A 20,963-nucleotide genomic window follows, 5' to 3' on the forward strand; every position below is an offset into this window, starting at 1 on the left:
CGACTGAGTATGGAAGCCTGAAGGGGCCATACTGAGCTGAGTCACACAGGCGCGGATTCAGACTTACTTACCCTGCAGGTCAGGGCTACAGCACAGCAGTATATACAGTAAATAAGGCTTTGAGTTTCTGAGGGTAGGTGTGTGTGTGTGTTTCAGGATGCTGTTCAGTCTCCAGGCACTGAATCTGCTAGCCAGCTATTAAATCTATATTTTCCCTCTCTCCCCTACCCCCCCCCCCCCTTCCCTCTCCCCCCTCTCATCTGAGAACTCCTGGCAGTGGCGCTTCTCCTTCTTTCTCTCTTTTGTTCACTGTTATGACCTTCCTTGGAGAGAAAAGGGCTCAATTGTCATTCATGAGAGGGTCTACTGTTGGCACCAGAAGCACAGGCAATGACAAGGCAGGTCTGCCCAGTGTGTGTGTGGGTTTGAGAGAGTGCCAGTCACAGGCGCTTGCCTAATGACAGAACCAAAGGTAGATACGGAGCCGTAGTCTGTAGTTTTACACAGTTACACATTTCAGACAACTGGAGTAGCCTTATAATACAGCACATGACTTGGTTAAAAACATGCTCACGGTCCAGTCTGAAAATGGCTCAGTTGTGTTCAGCCGTGATTGTAGGTACTAGTAGCTTTGCTCTACGGTAGGAGTGACATGGCACACTCAGTACCTCTGTGTGTGTCCCGGTGTGTTGTCAGTGACGTATCTCCTGAATCATTGTCTTACACTAATTCGGGGAGTATAATTAACTGACCGGTTTTAAAAGATGGTTGCCATAAATTCAAACAGGTGCAAACCTGCAAAAAACACCATCTAGTGGCAATGTGTGACAACTGAGGTGCCTCCAATAGGGCTCTGAGAGGGGAGCCAGAGTGTGTGTGTGTCTGTGTGTGTTGGCCTTGGCAAAGGGCTGCAACTCCCACTGGATAAAACACCGTGCTCAGACAGGGAGGGCCGCCAAACTGATTCCCAAAAACAGGTATGAAGAGGTGGTTGGTCAAAAAAATTAAATCCTGTTTGTTTGACTCCTGCTGCTGGTTGCGTTGTTTGTTGTTTACCACGTAAATGTCGTAAAAACACAAGTCCTGCCAAAATCCTTCCCAGCTTCAGAAAAACATCCCTTCCTTTCCCAAGATGCCTCAAGTCGCTCCACTACTTCCTCCGGGGGTGCCACTCACACTTCCTGGTCCTCGAAGACCTCTAGGAAGAGAGGGGGGAAAAGTTCCGTCGGACACTCCACCTTCATGTGGAGGAAGCGGCTGGCGTGGCACGCCCCGATCATGCGCAGGTCCGTCACCTTCATCAGCAGCTTGGGCCAGAAGTGGGGAATGTTGTGCTTGCGGTAGTTGATGTAGTGTTCAAACGCCAGCAGGTAGGTCTCCTGGCATTTCTCGATCTTGTCAATGTTCGTCAGGCCCGAGCGGTCTGTGGCCGGGGGCAACGGGAGGGAGGGAAAAAAAGTGTCAGTAAACGGAGAGGGTAAAATTCCACCTAGCCTATCAGAGGGAAAGATGTAGGCCAAGTTGTTTTCAGCTAATAGTACAGCAGATTTTATTTATACTTACTTATAGTTCCTTCAGATCCACACAAAGTGCCTAGGTAGTAGTGGCTAGGGGGTGGATTTGGAACTCGGCCTGAATCCTCTGACCTGAATGACCTCAGTTGACCTCTGGCCATTGACCCTTGACCCCGTCCTCACCTGAGCTCATGAGCAGCACGGCCTGCAGCAGCGCCACCTCCGTGTCGTCCAGGTTGAACTGCGCCAGGCTCTTGCCCAGGTCGAAGATGGCGTCCGACACCACGCCCAGGCCGCCGTTCTTCAACTGCTCCCGCTTGACCGCCATCTCCCCGCTAAGGGTCAGCGTCTCGCTCTCTGGGTCGTAGCGCACGGCGGCGCGCAGCGACATGATCTCCATACAGCAGCCTTTCAATAGGATGATCTGGTCCTCACAAGGCAGCTGGACAGAGGAGAGGAGAGGAGGGAAAACACATGAGAGTAACAGCAGAGTTTATTGGTCGGTCACAGTAATAGACTGAATTGTACATCAATATAAATACCTAGATTTTCATCAAATAGTAAGATAACACAGAGGTGTGTGTGTGTGTCTGTTTGGTTTTACTACTTTTACTAAAAAGACTATTTTATGCTTAGCGGTGAGGTTAAGATTAAAATTAGGGTTAGAATTAAGGTTATAGTAAAGGGTTAGGTTTAGGAGTTAGGTTTGAAGTCAGAAGTCCCCACAAGAATAGTAAACAAACAACAATTTCACAAACTGGGGACATTTTGTTGGTCCCCAAAAGGTGAAATGCTATTTCTAAATTGGGTTTAAGGGTTAAGGTTAGAATTAGTGTTAGGGTTAGAATTAGGTTTATGGTTAGGAGCTAGGGTTAGTTTTAGGGTTAGGTTTTGGTGTTAAGGTTAGAGTTAAGGAAAATAGGATTTTGAATGGGAATTAATTGTATGTCCCCACAAGGTTAGCCGCGCAAGACTGTGTTTGTGTGTGTGTAATAGTAGGGTGCGTGCATTGATCAGTTCGGTAGCGAATAGGATGGGTAAGGTCTGGCAGCAGCCTGTTCATGTCATGTTCAGTTCAGAGAGAGAAAGGAGGAGAAAGGGAGGGCAAGAGAGACGGTTAAGGAATGTAAACAACATTAACTTGAAGGCCCTTTTCCATTCTTCGATTGGAATTTCAAAGGACATTTCCGTAAGTCTACACACTTTCCAGCTGCAGTGGTGTAGGCTTCGTGTGTAGTGTATGTAAAAGAATGTTATATCAGCAAGCAGTCTACGTTTACCCCATCAGCCATTTTGTTTGCCCTGTGACCTTGTTCCTCAGGGTGTCGTCAGAGAAAATGTACATCATGCACATTATACATATTTCAACATGCATAAACGTAATGTATTCAAGGTGCCAATATTCCCTCATAGTTCCTATTGCAGGTCATTGTGGTGTGTATATTCCTTAGATGTGCTGTGATTCATACAGTGTGCTGATGGGGCTTACATTCCACGCCCACACACACACAGGGCTTTACCTCCGAGAACATGGGCAGTTTTTTGGCAAAGTCGACGACGCGGGTGATGGCAGGGGTGATAATCTTGGTAAACTCACTGAAGGCCTCCAGGTCCACCTTGTCTCCGTCCGACGTGGGGGCCACCGGAGACTGACCTATGTCCTCCGGCTAGGGGACAGGAGAGGGGACACAGGGACGGACACAAGTCAAGAAACTTGAGTTAAGTCCTTTGTTATGCCATGAGAGTGTGTTCATTTTGGTTGCTAGGAAGATGCCATGAATTAAGCACACCCAACAAAAGTGTGACATTAGATATAGCAGACTGAATAGTAAAAAACAAAATGGTTGACATAATTGAGGAAGATGAGATGTGTAGTAAACAACTTCTTAGAGCGCTAAAGAAAATCCACTTAGAGATGCAAAGCTCATGGTCATATGCAGAACATGTGGTTGGTTTACATGCACCACTAGCAGATGGGATTCTATGAGGCTCTCTAAAAGACACATCTGGCTTAAACTCTTAACCTTAGTCCATCCCATTTCATTGTGAGTTGAGAAAAGGCTGAAATGTAAAATAACACAAGGCTTTGTCTTATTTTATATAATTAAGGACGCACAATCTATACAAAGCTTATGGATGGCGTGACTGTCAGGATTATGCGCCCGAGAGTCAGGTAATTACCTAAAATTGGAATAATACAATAATGCTTTGATTACAGTATATACGTTTTCCTCAGCCTAACTAAAGCCCAGTTTCAGTTGTTCAAGGACAGCTGTGTTTATGTTTCAAAATTGAGAAATAGTTATATCTTGACAGAACAGAAAAACAAATGAATTTCAACTGAAAACATGCCACATTCTACAGCTCTGTAGTGAACTAACTCAAACCAACTGCAAAATGAACCTGTCTAAGTTTCAAAGGTTGACAAAGTCATTCAGGGGTTAAAGACGGTAAACCAAAGTATGTTAACCCCGTCTAAGCCGCTTGTTAAAATAGGTCAAAGATCATGCATTTACTGTCTTTTAAACCACTCTATTAGCAAACTGAGGTTTGAAGCTAGGTTGGGTGACCAGACTGGCATTACAGGGAACACTAGTACACAAAAGTAATGGTCAACAATCCATTGTAACCAATGCCCTCAAACAACCTCATCATTACTCAAGCAATTCAATTTGCAGAGGGGCTCTTTCCATCTTGACCTTCAATCAAATAGGTTAGACATAATATAATGGGTCCTCTGCAGAACACAGGGCTTGAGTTGGAGTGGACTGGAGCTTTTTGATTTGGCCGGTGATTTTGATTTCAAGTGGCTGGACGGTAAAGGTAGTCTATGGCTTGTTAGTGTTAAACGTAAGTTATTTACTAGCATACATTCTTGTCCAGAGGGACTTACAGCAAGTGCTAACAAAATGCATTACATACTGTAGAAATTTTACATTAAAGGGAAAATTCACCACTAGACACTATCTGGGGTGTTTTTCCAGTCTCCCTACATAATTATGAGTGATAAGAGGGTGTTTCAGACATAATTATTCATTATAGCTGTATTATTTTTTTCGTGCCAGGAGACGTCATTGGTTGATTGAGCCTTGAAAAACATAATTCCACAATGAGGTATTGTGTGTAAGGTGAGTCACAAAAAAATATAGAAATGTAAACTTTGTCTGAAGACAAATCTGTTTTATTTTAACATGTTTACTTGCCAACAAATTAAAGTTTAAATGATACACCAACAACCTCCATAATTTTTTTTAGCAGTAAGATTCAAGTACATTTCATGAATATCACAATTAATTTAAAGTCAGCACTATTGGTTTCTGATGCAGCTGGAATCATTTAGTCACTTGTCAGTACACTTGTATAAAATATATATATATATATAAAAATGTATAAAACACCATTATATACATATGTTCAAAGCTAGCAATAACTATACCACAATGCAGTTAAGCATTCTATATTATACTACAGCATCAGTCAAACTGTATATGGATGATTCGTTGGTTGAATGTTCCAGAATGTTCGTGTGCTGAGCGTCTTCTTGTGTTGGGTAATGGCAGCTGGTTTAGCAGGCTTTGGCGCTGTGGTGATGTTCTTCACCACCCACTGCTTCGACCTCTTGCAGATGATTTCTATGTACTGCAAGTCTCCTTGAAAAGACATGAAGACTGATCATGAGAATGTGTAACCATACAATAAACCATGTTAATCTATAAACAAAAAAAGTGTACAGTAGACTGGTATGTGTTTGTTTTATTACACTTAAAGTCAATAATTGGGCATTGAGAAGGGCTGTTAGCAAAGATGTGAAAAGTTTGAGGGGGGTTTGACTTGTAGACAGTCTAGTCATTTATTGTGGGCATGTGCACCAACAGTTGTGCAGTTGAGTAGACAAGCACTGCCAACAATAGTGTGAATAGGCTAGAAGAGTATACTAACAGCCCCTCTCCCCCATGACTCTTAGTTTCATTATATATCAAAGTAATTGGACGAAGGTGTCTTCTGTCAGGGGGATTTTAAGAGACTCGACGCTCAGTCTGAACATTAACACACATCGCTTGCAGTACGGTTTTGGAAGCATAAGGACATTATCTTTCATATCAGCGAGAAATAATGTTTAAAAAAACAATAGGTTAAATTGATTCACACCTTTATAGGGTTAGGTCTACCTGTGCTAATTATCTATCAGCGTCTTAGAACAGCTGTGTGTAAATGGAAGACAGACGCCACAAAACGTGTTGTCACCGAAAAAATAATGTTGGCTGCAGCTGTTTTAAACAGGTTATGTGTATTTTGCATTTGTGATATGAAAGTATAGGGATATATGTTTCTAGAACCATACCACAATTGAGAATCGATTCACGTATAGATGGCGTATTTGGCTGTTTTAGCTTCCAGAGCCAATTCGCCCTTTTAACAGAACATGTAAGGTCCTTGGACTAAAGAGTAACGCCTGCCTCCTTTAGTCCAATATTGGGCTATTCTCCCCCATGCCAAATAACTGATTGCAAGGGTGTGAAACATTTGAGGAGCACTTGTCTTGTAGACAGTTTAGTGTATTGGTGATTTTGTTTTCTCAAATGATATTGTGCTTTCATAAATACCCTTGGTTGTCGTGGCTTGGTTCAAAGTCAGATGATGTTGGCCTTGAGCTTATTCCAGGCTTAAAGTTGTCATCCAATGGGTCTAAAGGCTCTGTACTACTAAAGCTGGTGTCATGGTCATGGTCGGCAGGATTAATTATCAGCAGCAGGATTAGTCTCTATGACACACAGTAGTCAGTGATTAGCCAACATTTTACTACTTTGTCCCCATCAATACAGGCTCAAACAAGGTACTATATTCACCCCCCCTCCCCTAACGTTAATAGATCATGCATACTAACCTTCACACACACAATACCCACCCCCAACAGTCACCAGCCAGTCAACCATACCATCCCCTCCTTACTAATACCTCCTTTTCTCAAAATGTAGACTTCAAGCCAAGCATGAACAATCAACACATCTTCCATAATACAGAGAACTACAGTAGTGGTTGTAGCCTACTTGTAAACACACCCAACTATGACAAGACACGGACCATGTTTATGCAAATCACATTACCAGATAGCAGCTGGCTAATTACATATGGCATGCTTTGGAATGTCTAGCCAGCGTATTGTGAAAGCCAGTTATCAAAAAATGTTGGTTTAGATAAACACATGTAGTTTGCTAGCTAGTTAGTTAGCTAGGTAATGTTAGCAACGTTACCTCGGCTTGACTTTTTTTTCTGCAGCGTTGATGTTGGCTGATCGGATCCCTTCCTCTTCGAAGTGAAGTAGGAAATTGATGGAAAAGCATCACTTTTCAACAGTCGACGACATGGAAAAAAAATCATCAGTTGAGACTTCAGTTCCGTTTTGAAACACTCTGGCCGAAAGTGCTGGTTACAAACACAGGCATTTGTATATTTCTCACGTCAACTGGATACACCTCCACAGAGTGGTACCTACGTCCTGAAATCACTATGAAATCTGGATATTGTCGTTTGCTTACAACCACGAAATGTAGCTGGCCCGTTTCTACCGGTGAGATGCAGAAACGCTCGTATTTGCGTGTAGTGAGGATTTTTCAAATATTTTTTTATGACACATAGGATAAATTAACGTATTAATGGACATATATAGTGAAATAGAACAGCGGTGAAAAGTTTTCAACTTTTTAAGCCTCATGTACATATGTTTCTGCTTATAATTTCTGACATTTGCAAGGCTATTTGTTAGCCAACTTGTCTATAATTAGATACTTAATGCTCGTCTAGAACTCCAAATAAGCACTTGCTCGCTAGAATGTCATAAATCGACAGAATGATCAATGAATCATCAACAATCTAGTTGAGATTGGTCAAATTTGAGGACATTTAGGGACCAGGGAGATTTCCAAATGACATCAGTTTAAAGGAAATTAAATGCTGTGAAAACGATCAAACAACTGATAGTATTTCATTTAGTCTTGAATGTCAACATTTATTCTCTCAAGATGCGGAAAGAAATAAATCCTATTTCTCAACTCCTGTTCCCATTTGTATGCCATTTGATAAATGCAAAGAGACATCACTTACAAAACATCAAAATGTATACATACACGGCTGTCCGCTCGAGTCTCAGTCACACCACATTTTGGAGCGTATTCCACAAGTTCTCAAGTCTATTTGCTCATTTTTCATGCGACTGACATGTGGTAATGACAAATAGAATCTTTGTTTTAATTATTGTGATATGTCCACATGTTTTACCAGTACGGCATACCCCTACTATTTATTTACTGGTACTCCATACCAGACCTGTTTCTATTACAGTGTTAGAGGTAAAGTACTATATTCATGTGTTAGGTTAATCATATGACTTCAGGCTAGACATGTGTTATCTTGGTAGTAGGTGTGGTTCAGGAATGCTCTCAGCATTCTTCTAATGCCCCGCATTTGAGTCCCATTAAATTAGCACTGCAGTGCCCAGAGCCACATGTGATTTGTATCGCTGTGCATTTCTGATGGGCCGTGTTGTAGGCTATTTTGGGATTATATAAGTTGATAGGACATTTCTGTTATGGTGTGATGTCAGTGCGTCATCACTTTTGCTGAGCTTTAAACACACACACACACACACCACAGCGCCATAGAGTGTCACTGTTGTGGCCAACGCAAGCACATATACATTTCACACACATACTTCTCACTCTCTCTGTCACTCACTCCCTCTCCACATGGAACCATTAGTACTTAGTTCTCCACAGTAAAACCATTGCTACACCCTTGTAACACGCTATCCCAAACCTACAGTGTCTATAAGGTCCCTAGTCTAGAAACTCTAGGTTTATGGATGAGACATGTTTTAAATGTTATATGTGTTCAGGTATTTATAGAAGAGCTAAAGTTTCACCAGTTTAAAGGCGTTATTTTATATATTGGCTGGTATAACCTGCAGCTTGCTCAAATCCAATGTTTGGTTTTGGGTTGGCAGTGCTTGGACACACCTCGTAATGGTTAGGGCTATTTAAACAAGCAAATTGACTGTGGCTTTGCGGGTTAATTTTCTGTGGTATGGGTGATTATCTCAATCTAGAGCCTTTATGGGAGAATTGGGGCCTTACACTGGTGTGTATGTGTGTGTGCGTGCATGCACATGTGGGTGTACGAGAGGGACATTGTATCGTAAGTGTGTGTGAAAAAGAGCACATAGAAACATAATATATCTTTAAGTGTGTGTACATGTGTGAAGAGGTAGCTTTATCGGTGTTTGTGTGTTGACTCCAAACGTCCCATTTCCTCCCCCCCACACCCCGCCACTTCCTGAACACGGTTGCCTAGCAACACCGACCACGACACCTGCTATACACAGTGAGCCTCTGGGACCCCCGCCCTTTTCCTCCCAGGTAGATCACCCGTTCCTGGGGCACGTTGCTAATAAAACCCCCTGCTTATTTCCAGGGCTTAGTGTCAGCCATGCTGTGAGTGAAGAAGCCAGCTGATAACCCAGCACCCGCTAGGCCTAATCCCTGGCTAACACTTCCTGCCGCTGTGCGCCCAGAGCCACCTGGCCCATGGAAAACATATGGAGATCAGTAGTCCTACCAGTACTGCCACAGGGTATCCTGACAGGAATAGCCCGGACAACATGGGAACATACTGTAGTAGTAACAGTAGTAACTGATCGGCAGTCGAGATGATGGATGGCACTCAACGTAAATGCTAACGGTGCAATTTAGCGTAAAGCCCAATTTATCACAAAGGAGTCTAAAACAGCCAGCCAGTCAACAAAACAGAGAACCAAACAAACACTTATGTAACCAGCCATTTAGCCAGCCAGTCAACCAGAATCTGGCTAAATTATCAGCCCTATTGGGGTGAGGCGAATGGTGCTCATCCTCTTACCAGGAACTTGCGTTTCTGTTTCCAGTGGGAGCCCTGTGCATTGGTGTGGCGGTGGGCCTCGGTCAGCATGCGGATCAGCTCCCACTCCGAGCCGGTGGGCTCTGGCCGGTTCTGCAGGGTCTTCACCATCTCCTCCTTCTTCCTCTTCTCCCGGTTCTCCTCGATCAGACGCCGCTTGGCCACCCGCTTGGAGTCGTCCAGGACAACTGAGAGAGAGAAAAAGGGGGAAAGGAAAAAACGAGGGAGAAATAAAATGATTTCAGTTACATCAAGGAGTCACGAGTCCAAGCATCCACATGACTTGTAAAATGTGTGTAATTGTATAATGTGTGAGTGTGTGAGAGACACTCACGGTCCATGGCCATGCCCACTGCGATGCACTTCTTGAAGCGGCACAGCTGGCATTGGTTGCGGGTGATCTTGTCGATGATGCAGCAGCCATCGTACTTACAGGAGTAGGCGGGGTGGAGGTTCTTCTGAATCGTCCGCCGAAAGAAACCCTGGGAGAGCGAGGGGGAAGAGATGAAGAGAGAGGGGGGTGAGGGAGAGAGAGGGTGGAGACAAAACAGAGAGACAGAAAGGGAAGAAGGAAGAAAGATAGAGGGAAGGAAGGAGAGAGAAAGAAAGTGTTCAGCATAACACTGTTCAGTGCCACCTGTCATACAAGGAAATAAAGTGATGAAGAGAGCATCTTTGAATTCTCAACTTTCTCAGCTTGATAAAACACATCTAAAAAATACAATCTTCCTTGTTATTTGCTTGAGCTGTTATGGATCCAGGCGGTGTGTATATGTGTGTGTGTGTGTGTGTGTGTGTGTGTGTGTGTGTGTGGGTGCGTGTGCGTGTGCATGCGCGTGTCTTTGTGGGTTTGTGTGGGTGTGTGTAAGGGGGAGGATTTGACAGGGACGGTGGGAGTTCACACAAGGCAAAAATCAAATCAAATCAAATGTATTTATATAGCCCTTCGTACATCAGCTGATATCTCAAAGTGCTGTACAGAAACCCAGCCTAAAACCCCAAACAGCAAGCAATGCAGGTGTAGAAGCACAATGATGCAGGAGCGAGAGAGACAGACCGACATCTTGGAATATACAAGGTCTGAGGTCATCTGCCTTTGGCCTAAAGAGCAGGAACCCAAGACTTCATCAAATAATTCAGACATTGTCATCCTACATGAAACATGGTATAGAGATGGACCCACTGGTTGCCCTCAAGGTTACAGAGAGCTGGTAGTCCCATCCACCAAACTACTAGGTGTGAAACAGGGAAGAGACTCAGGAACATTTTACATTTGGCTAGAAATAAATAAGGAAATTATCTCCACAGAGAAAAATGTCCTCGTGTGCTACCCGGCAGGTAGCCTAGTGGTTAGAGCGTTGGGCCAAAACAACCAACAAAAACGGGTCACAACTCCTGCAGCTCTAGCATGCTGGGTCTGTACAGTCAATGGTAGGCTTCAAGGGGACTCTTATGGTAGGTAAACCTACAGCTCATTCCTTGGCAGTAGTACTGTAGATGACTTTATCACTGACCTTATCCTAGTCTCTCAGAGCGTTCACAGTCAGCCCACTGACACCCCTTTCAGATCACAGCAAAATCACAGTCTACTTGAACAGAGCAATACTCAATCATGAGGCATCAAAGTCAAAGGAACTGCATGAATCAAATCAAATTGTATTTGTCACATACACATATAGTTAGCAGATGTTAATGTGAGTGTAGCGAAATGCTTGTGCTTCGAGTTCCCAACATGCAGTAATATCTAACAAGTAATCTAACAATTTCAAAACAATTACCTCATACACACAAGTGTAAAGGAATGAATAAGAATATGTACATAAAAATATATATGGATGAGCGATGGCCGAACGGCATAGGCAAGATGCAGTATAGAGTACAGTATATACATATGAGCTGAGTAGTGTAGGGTATGTAAACATTATATAAAGTGGCATAGTTTAAAGTGACTAGTGATATATGTATTTTTAATTATTAAAGTGGCTAGAGATTGAGTCACTATGTTGGCAGCAGCCACTCCATGTTAGTGATGGCTGTTTAACAGTCTGATGGCCTTGAGATAGAAGCTGTTTTTCAGTCTCTCGGTCCCAGCTTTGATGCATCTGTACTGACCTCGCCTTCTGAATGATAGCGGGGTGAACAGGCAGTGGTGAACAGGTAGTGGTGAACAGGTAGTGGTGAACAGGTAGTGGCGAACAGGTAGTGGCGAACAGGTAGTGGCGAACAGGTAGTGGCGAACAGGTAGTGGTGAACAGGTAGTGGTGAACAGGTAGTGGCGAACAGGTAGTGGTGAACAGGCAGTGGTGAACAGGTAGTGGTGAACAGGTAGTGGTGAACAGGTAGTGGTGAACAGGTAGTGGCGAACAGGTAGTGGCGAACAGGTAGTGGCGAACAGGTAGTGGTGAACAGGTAGTGGTGAACAGGTAGTGGCGAACAGGTAGTGGCGAACAGGTAGTGGCTCGGGTGGTTGTTGTTCTTCATGATCCTTTTGGCCTTCCTGTTACATCGGGTGGTGTAGGTGTCATGGAGGGCAGGTAGTTTGCCCCTGGTGATGCGTTGTGCAGACCTCACTACCCTCTGGAGAGCCCTTACGGTTGTGGGCGGAGCAGTTGCCGTACCAGGCGGTGATACAGCCTGACAGGAAGCTCTCGATTGTGCATCTGTAAAAGTTTGTGAGTGTTTTTGGTGACAATCTGATTTTCTTCAGCCTCCAGAGGTTGAAGAGGTGCTTCTGTGCCTTCTTCACCACGCTGTCTGTGTGGGTGGACCATTTCAGTTTGTCCGTGATGTGTACGCCAATGAACTTAAAACTTTCCACCTTCTCCACTACTGTCTTGTTGATGTGGATAGGGGGGTGCTCCCGCTGCTGTTTCCTGAAATCCACAATCATCTCCTTTGTTTTGTTGACGTTGAGTGTGAGGTTATTTTCCTGACACCACACTCCGAGGGCCTTCACCTCCTCCCCGTAAGCCGCCTCGTAGTTCTTGGTAATCAAGCCTACCACTGTAGTGTCGTCTGCAAACTTGATGATTGAGTTGGAAGCGTGCATGGCCACGCAGTCATGGGTGAACAGGGAGTACAGAAGAGGGCTGAGAACGCACCCTTGTGATGCCCCAGTGTTGAGGATCAGCGGGGTGGAGATGTTGTTTCCTACCCTCACCACCTGGGGGCAGACCGTCAGGAAGTCCAGGACCCAGTTGTACATGGCGGGGTCGAGAGCCTGATGACGAGTTTGGAGGGTACTATGGTGTTAAATGCTGAGCTGTAGTCGATGAACAGCATTCTTACATAAGTATTCCTCTTGTCCAGATGGGATAGGGCAGTGTGCAGTGTGATTGTGATTGCGTCGTCTGTGGACCTATTGGGGTGGTAAGCAAATTGGAGTGGGTCTAGGGTGTCAGGTAGGGTGGAGGTGATATGATCCTTGACTAGTCTCTCAAAGCACTTCATGATGACGGAGGTGAGTGCTACGGGGCGATAGTCATTTAGTTCAGTTACCTTGGCTTTCTTGGGAACTGGAACAATGGTGGCCCTCTTGAAGCATGTGGGAACAGCAGACTGGGATAGGGATTGATTGAATATGTCCGCAAACATACCAGCCAGCTGGTCTGCGCATACTCTGAGGACGCGGCTAGGGATGCCGTCTGTGCCGGCAGCCCTGCGAGGGTTAACACGTTTAAATGCTTTACTCACGTTGGCTGCGGTGAAGGAGAGCATGCAGGTTTTGGTAGCGGGCCATGTTGTTGGCACTGTATTGTCCTCAAAGCGAGCAAAGAAGTTGTTTAGTTTGTCTGTGAGTAGGACATCGTGATCCACGACGGGGTTGGATTTCTTTTTGTAGTACGTGATTGACTGTAGACCCTGCCACATACCTCTCATGTCTGAGCTGTTGATTTGCAACTCTACTTAGTCTCTATACTGACGTTTAGCTTGTTTGATTGCCTTGCGGAAGGAATAGCTACACTGTTTGTATTCGGTACTTGGTTTCCGGTCGCCTTGCCTTGATTAAAAGCAGTGGTTTGCGCTTTCAGTTTTGCACGAATGCTGCCATCAATCCACTGTTTCTGGTTGGGGAAGGTTTTAATAGTTGCTATGGGTACAACATCACCGATGCACTTGCTAATAAACTCGCTCACCGAATCAGCGTATTCATCAATGTTATTGTCCGATGCTATGCGGACTCTATCCCAATCCACGTGATCTAAGCAATCTTGAAGAGTGGAATCAGATTGGTTGCACCAGCGTAGAACAGACCTGACCACGGGCGTTTTCTGTTTTAGTTTCAGTCTATAGGCTGGGCGCAACAAAATGGAGTCTATTTTCCGAAAGGAGGGCGGGGCAGGGCTTTGTATGTGTCGCGGAAGTTAGAGTAACAATGGTCCAGGATTTTCTCCACCCGGGTCGCGCATTCGATATGCTGATTAAATTTAGGGAGTCATGTTTTCAGATTAGCCTTGTTAAAATAACCAGCTACAATGAATGCAGCCTCAGGATATGTGGTTTCCAGTTTACATAGAGTCCAATGAAGTTCATTCAGGGCCATCGATGTGTCTGCTTGGGGGGGATATATACGGTTGTGATTATAATCGAAGATAATTCTCTTGGTAGATAATGCGGTCGACATTTGATTGTAAGGAATTCTAAGTCAGGTGAGCAAAAGGACTTGAGTTCCTGTATGTTGTTATGATCACAGCGCGTCTCGTCAATCATAGGGCATCCACCCCCGCCCTTCTTTTTACCAGAAGGATGTTTGTTTCTGTCGGCGCGATGCGTGAAGAAACCAGGTGGCTGTACCGACTCCGATAGAGTGTCTCGAGTGAGCCATGTTTCCGTGAAACAAAGAACGTTACAATCTCGGATGTCTCTCTGGAAGGCAACCCTTGCTCGGATTTCGTCTACCTTGTTGTCAAGAGACTGGATGTGAGCGGTGTGCCCGTCTATGGAGCCTGACCAGAAGACCGCTCCATCTACCCCTTCTGCAGCACCGTTGTTTTGGGTCGCCGGCTGGGATCCAATCCGTTGTCCTGGGTGGTGGACCAAAGAGAGGATCTGCTTCGGGAAAGTCGTTTTCCTGGTCGTAATGTTGACGTTGCTCTTATACCCAATAGTTCCTCCCGGCTGTATTTAATAAAACTTCAGATATCCTTGGGTAACAACGTAAGAAATAACACATAAAAAAACGAAATAGTGCATAGTTTCCGGAGAACGCGAAGCGAGGCGGCCATCTCTGTTGGTGCCGGATGTGGACGGATATTAACAAATGGGGGCAACAACAATCCCTTCTAGACAACTTCCTGGACGAAACATTTCACTGCAATAGTGAAGGTGTAAACTTGGCAGTAGAAAACCTAAACAGTTTATTTGACCTCTCAGCTTCCCTATCAAAACAAAACATTTCAAGCAGACAACCTAAGAAAATGAACAACAATGACAAATGGTTTGATGAAGAATGCAAAAAACCTAAGAAAGAAATTGAGAAACCTATTCAACCAAAAACATAAAGAGACCCAGAAAACCTGAGCCTACGCCTTCACTATGGTGAATCACTAAAACAATACAGAAATACACTACGGGAAAAGAAGTTACAGCACGTCAGAAATCAGCTCAATGTAATTGAAGAATCCATAGAATCTAACCACATCTGGGAAAATTGGAACACACCAAACAACATGTTATCTATCCAAAACAGAGCTGTATGGGTAAACCACTTCTCCGATCTTTTTGGCTCTATAACAAAGAACAAACAGAAAAAAACATATACATGATCAAACACAAATCTTAAAATCCCTATCAAAGACTACAGTGAGCATAGCCTTGCTATTGAGAGATCCCGCCATCTTCTCTTGAGAGCTGTGTCGGCCTATGTGCATACTGCCTACAAAATTAAGTGGAAACTGAGCTGCACTTCCTAACCTCTTGCCAAATGTATTACCATATTAAAGACACATATTTCCCCTGTTCCCACAAGAAAAGGGCAACCAGTGAAGAAAAAACATAATTGTAAATAAATACAGCCCATATTTATGTTGATTTATTTACCCTTCTGTACTTTAACTATTTGCACATCGTTACAACACTGTATATATCCATAATATTATATTTGAAACGTCTCTATTCCTTTGGACTTTTGTGAGTGTCATGTTAACTGTTAATTTTTTATTTAATTTTAGTTTATTACCTATTTCACTTGCTTTGGCAATGTAAACATGTTTCCTATGCCAATAACGCTCTTTGAATTGAGTTGAAAGTTGAGAGAGACAGATAGACAGAGCGGGAGAATAGAGAGATAGAGAAGGATCTGAAGTTGGAAAGCAGAGGGAGGGTGTCAGGCTGTCACTTGGACTACAGTGAGGCAAACAGATGACAGAACTGACATAGAGATGACATACTGTCAATATTGTGGAAGCTGTCACACTGCGTATGTGTATGTGTGTGACTGCCACTTGCTCACTAAGGCACTTACTTAAATTTGCCTGTCAAAGGGAGTTAGCGAGTGAGTGAGGTAGAGAGTGAGTAAGGTAGCGAGTGAGTGACGTATCGTGTGAGTGAGTTGGTGAGTGAATGGGGTCGCATGTGAGTGAGGTACAGCGTACGTGAGTTAGCGAGTGTGTGAGGTGGCGCGTGAGTGAGGTGGCACGTGAGTGAGTGAGGTACAGCGTAAGTAATTTAGCGGGTGAGTGAGGGAGCGAGTGAGTGAGGTGGCGCGTGAGTGAGGTAGCGAGTGAGTGAGTGAGGTACAGCGTAAGTGAGTTAGTGAGTGAGTGAGGTAGCGAGTGAGTGAGATAGCGAGTGAGAGCGTGAGGTAGTGAGTGAGAGAGTGAGGTAGCGAGTGAGAGAGATAGCGAGTGAGGTAGAGCGTGAGTGAGGTAGAGCATGAGTGAGGTAGCGAGTGAGGTAGAGCATGAGTGAGGTAGCGAGTGAGGTAGCGAGTGAGTGAGGTAGCGAGTGAGAGCGTGAGGTAGTGAGTGAGAGAGTGAGGTAGCGAGTGAGAGAGTGAGGTAGCGAGTGAGAGAGATAGCGAGTGAGGTAGAGCGTGAGTGAGGTAGCGCGTGAGTGAGGTAGAGCGTGAGTGTGTGCACAGTACAAAAGTATCCTTACTTGCCCGAATTCAATGCAAATGAAGGTGAATACCTTTGTTAATTTGTGGTTAATGTTGTGATGAACTCTTCCCACACCTGAGCTTTGTATTTAGTGTCTCCTGACCTTGTCCCAACTTTCCACACAAGTGACCCAGTGCTTGAAGTAAAAAGAAAAGGTGCATGATCCATCCAAAAGTGGTGGTCTATAGGGAGCGCATGCCCTGTGTATCTCACCTTGCAGCCCTCACAGGTGATGCAGCGGTAATGGTAGCCAGTGGCCTTGTCTCCACATACCACACACGGTTCATCCTTTTCCAGATAGCTGGGGATGTACCCTGCAACACACAGAGAGAGGTGGAGAAGGACAGAGTATGACAGGTCAGGTCCTGAAGTTCACTCTATTGCCATGTAGTACTGATGCTGTAGACATCAGAGGTCTCAAGATATGTGTAATAGATATCTCCCAATATATAAACCAGGTTTGCGTCAATTCCAGTTTAATTCCAGATAGTTCAGGAAGTACACTGAAATTACAATTCCACTTCTTTTCAATTAGGAAAATGTGGAATTGGAATTTGGTTAACTTTCTGAAATGACTGGCTTTGAAATGGAATTGACCCCAAGCCTGGTCCAAACAGATACAATAGAAGACAGTCAAAGAAAAAAAGTAATGATCTTATCCTAAGACCTTGGCCTACGGACCCCATCACATGAGAGTCAGGAAACAAACCACTAGAGGAGATGAGTGTGTGACAATGTGTGTGTGCGTGCGTGTAAATGTGTGTGTGCGTCTGTTCGCCTGAGAGAGAGTTTATCCTATTCTGTACTGTCTGTCTTTTCCTGGCCTGTAATGGAGGTGTAGGTCCGTAAATACATCTCCTCGTTTGAGCAATTGTACTTGGGCAGAGAGACTCCAACAAGTACCCTTCACTTTGAGAGCCACTCCAAAGCAATAAAGTCTGCCTCGCTGCTGAGTAGAAACCCCCCAACCCCCAAAAAAAACATTCACTACCCAGCCTCTATCTCCTTCCTCTCTCTTTCTCCCAGCGCTTTCTAGTCTTCAACAGCCACCTCGGGGAAAAAGTTATATTTCCATACAGAACATTGAGATTTAGTGAGGGAGCGCATAGACACGCATTTAATAAAATCTATAGTTGCGAGACTGGGGGAGAAGGTTTACGCATTACACAAACACATACACTGCCAATGAAAGATCCTTGGACGCAGTTTAGGGAGCCAAGAAGTGCTGTCTGTCTGTGTGGGTTCCTCTCTCTGCATTGCTGCATGGTGGAGGAGTGTGTGTGTGTGTGTGTGTGTGTGTGTGTGTGTGTGTGTGTGTGTGTGTGTGTGTGTGTGTGTGTGTGTGTGTGTGTGTGTGTGTGTGTGTGTGTGTGTGTGTGTGTGTGTGTGTGTGTGTGTGTGTGTGTGTGTGTGTGTGTGTGTGTGTGGGACGAAAGTAACACTTTTCCCCCTTGAGATCAATAGAGCTAGAGAGAGCCTATTTTATGACAAACAACTTATATATGTCCTCTGCCATTAGCAACTGTCATTTCATTTCTAGGGTCAGTGAGTTGAAATGAAATAGACTGAGAACAGAACTACCGCAACGTTACTTTTGTACCTGCCGGTGGGACTGGAGTAACACAGCCTTGTGACTGGAGTAACACGGCCTTGGGACTGGAGTAACACGGCCTTGGGACTGGAGTAACACGGCCTTGGGACTGGAGTAACACGGCCTTGGGACTGGAGTAACACGGCCTTGGGACTGGAGTAACACGGCCTTGGGACTGGAGTAACACAGCCTTGGGACTGGAGTAACACAGCCTTGGGACTGGAGTAACACAGCCTTGGGACTGGAGTAACACAGCCTTGGGACTGGAGTAACACAGCCTTGGGACTGGAGTAACACAGCCTTGGGACGGGAGTAACACAGCCTTGGGACGGGAGTAACACAGTCTTGGGACGGGAGTAACACAGCCTTGGGACGGGAGTAACACAGTCTTGGGACGGGAGTAACACAGCCTTGGGACTGGAGTAACACAGCCTTGGGACGGGAGTAACACAGTCTTGGGACGGGAGTAACACAGCCTTGGGACTGGAGTAACACAGCCTTGGGACTGGAGTAACGCAGTCTTGGGACGGGAGTAACACAGCCTTGGGATGGAAGTAACAGCTGGCGAGGAGTGCACAATATCTGTCTTATCTCCATGTTTCAGCCTTGTAATGCTCGTCACTTTCAACAAATATACCATCAGACCTCATTTCATGTTTTTGTCGATTTGAATAACTAATGCTGTAGGTTAGAACATCGCAATGTTACGCAAACCACAACAATTAGCCTTACAATATTAAAATCGGACTAAACTGGATGACATAATAGCTAAATGAACCATACTTTACTCTTCATGCTTAGCCCTACCAATCAGGCACGCTCTACCAATCAGGCACGCTCCAGCTGTCCTTGTCATGCGCTCTCCTCGTGTCTTGATAGAATGGACGTCTTTATTCTCTTCACAAACGGCAAACTCATCACGCTCGTCACATTCCCATAGCTTGACAGAAGGTAATTGGCCCCCAGAATCATAAAGATACATGTTTCTAGCCACTAACCCGTCGATAAAAGCTCATGTGAGAAGATGATCCATCAAGTCAATTGATTAAGGCATAATTCTAACGTCATATATAATTTCCATATTTTGTTTGACATAACATTCATATTGCTATTATACTAACATTATAAAAACAAGATGAAGTAGATGAGACAATGGCCCGTGCCTAAACGTTTATTTGATTTTATTCCAGGTCATCATTTTTTTTTTTTGTCTCATAAAAAACATGAGCTGGCGCACACCCGGAAAAAACGTTTGTGTGTGGAGGTGCTAACTAACGGCGAATAAACTATAAACTATCAAAATAAAGAGGCACACACCCCATATATAAACTCTCAGCAATTTACTGGGTTAATCCCCAACATTTTGGCATCACTGTGCCTTCTTCAGGGTAATGTCACAAATACTTGAACCAGGTTATGTAGACAAACACTGCAATTAGTGCAACCAATGACAATAGTGAGGGGTTTTGTCTCACCCATTTCTCCTATAACTTCTCCCAGGCTAACTCCCAAGACCAACTATTTTATTTATGTTACCTTTGTTTAACTAGGCAAGTCAGTTAAGAACAAATTCTTATTTACAATGACAGCCTAGTGGGTTAACTGCCTTGTTCAGGGGCAGAACGACAGATTTTTACCAGATTGTTACCTCAGCTCGGGGATTCGATCTAGCAACCTTTTGGTTACTTGCTCAACGCTCTAACCACTAGGCTACCTGCCACCCCAACTAGCATGATACTTGAAACCTATGCTGTCATTTAGTCACTAGATGGGTTAAGAAAAAATACATTTGGAGCCTAAAAAAACTAAACACAACTGTACAACTAAAAAACACTTCCGGGTCAGTTATTTTTACTTACATTGCTCAAAACCACTTTTTGTTGATAACTTTGCGAAACATGATTGGATTGGACAGGGGCGGGGGTCATCCTCCACATTAGGACTGTGCTGACTTCACTAAGTGCTGTCATTCTAGTGTCTGTGTTATCTGAGAAAATGGGTGTGTTACTTTCGCCCCGTGTTACTTTAGTCCCGGCTCTCCCTAGAGGAAGTAAAAAGGTGTTTATATGTGTGTGTGTCCGGACCACACTGAGTACAGTCTTACAAGTGTCAGTCTGGCTCTCTCTGAGGCATAGGAGTGGACACTGGACAGAGACAAGGCAGTACAGGACAGGGTAGGGATGCCCAGTCTCACAAGCCAGTTTGTGGGGGTTTTGATAGGAACCAGAGCCAAAATCAATAGTGCTGCTGAAGCCCACACCCTCTGCTATTGCTCCAATAGCTCAATTGAAGTACAGTCCCATCTGTTGAAATGCTCCGACCCAAAAGGATGTATGTAACTGACCTGTATTCTCTGATCCAGTCTGTCCGTATCCCTTCATTTCTGTTTAGAAAAGAAAAAGTGACATTTAAATCTATTTTCAGTGAATGCAAAATGGAAGAGTCAATGCTCTCTTCATAGAAAAACACTCTTTATTTAGATACATTTAGATAAAGTCATTCAAAATCAAATTCAGGCAAAATGACACTGTATTTACTGACATACTGTTTTGGGGACAAACTTCTCTAAATCCTTTCAAAATATACTTTTACACGTTTCCTTCGTGGGTTCTTCAGATGATAAAACCCTAAGTAATAAGAACCTGCACTATGCCCCACCACCCCTCAAAGCCCGGCTCAGACATAGTTTCCCAGCGGAGATGGACCATGGTGGGTCACATGATTCAGGTCTAGCTGGCTGAGAGCAAGGTGGGTTGTTGGGGGCTACGGGCTTCCTCATTGGTCTGTCCGTCCATAGGCCCGGGATGAGTATCGTGGCAAGGAAACAAA

General features: G+C 44.4%; 1 protein-coding gene and 1 long non-coding RNA gene across 4 annotated transcripts in view; both read right to left on the reverse strand.

Annotated features, from left to right (window-relative positions):
- Nucleotides 1–256: 256 nt before the first annotated feature.
- Nucleotides 257–20,963, reverse strand: part of LOC124048246 (thyroid hormone receptor alpha-like) — a 155,585-nt gene continuing 134,878 nt past the window's right edge. For all 3 annotated transcript variants that reach the window (XM_046368844.1, XM_046368843.1, XM_046368845.1), the window contains 7 exons: nucleotides 20,479–20,517; nucleotides 16,757–16,857; nucleotides 9,778–9,925; nucleotides 9,426–9,631; nucleotides 3,035–3,181; nucleotides 1,698–1,956; nucleotides 257–1,423 (listed from right to left, as the gene is read on the reverse strand). In XM_046368844.1, the coding sequence (XP_046224800.1) occupies nucleotides 1,173–1,423; nucleotides 1,698–1,956; nucleotides 3,035–3,181; nucleotides 9,426–9,631; nucleotides 9,778–9,925; nucleotides 16,757–16,857; nucleotides 20,479–20,517 (1,151 nt within the window). In that variant the 3' untranslated portion in view covers nucleotides 257–1,172. The remainder of the gene's footprint in view (nucleotides 1,424–1,697; nucleotides 1,957–3,034; nucleotides 3,182–9,425; nucleotides 9,632–9,777; nucleotides 9,926–16,756; nucleotides 16,858–20,478; nucleotides 20,518–20,963) is intronic.
- LOC124048247 lies at nucleotides 4,680–8,797 on the reverse strand. The gene is made up of 3 exons (XR_006841194.1): nucleotides 6,767–8,797; nucleotides 6,119–6,276; nucleotides 4,680–5,164 (listed from the first exon to the last, which is right to left on the reverse strand). It is a non-coding gene; the product is annotated as an uncharacterized LOC124048247 (long non-coding RNA).

Source organism: Oncorhynchus gorbuscha, linkage group LG11 (assembly GCF_021184085.1).
Source record: "Oncorhynchus gorbuscha isolate QuinsamMale2020 ecotype Even-year linkage group LG11, OgorEven_v1.0, whole genome shotgun sequence".
In the NCBI taxonomy this organism is placed as follows: domain Eukaryota; kingdom Metazoa; phylum Chordata; class Actinopteri; order Salmoniformes; family Salmonidae; genus Oncorhynchus; species Oncorhynchus gorbuscha.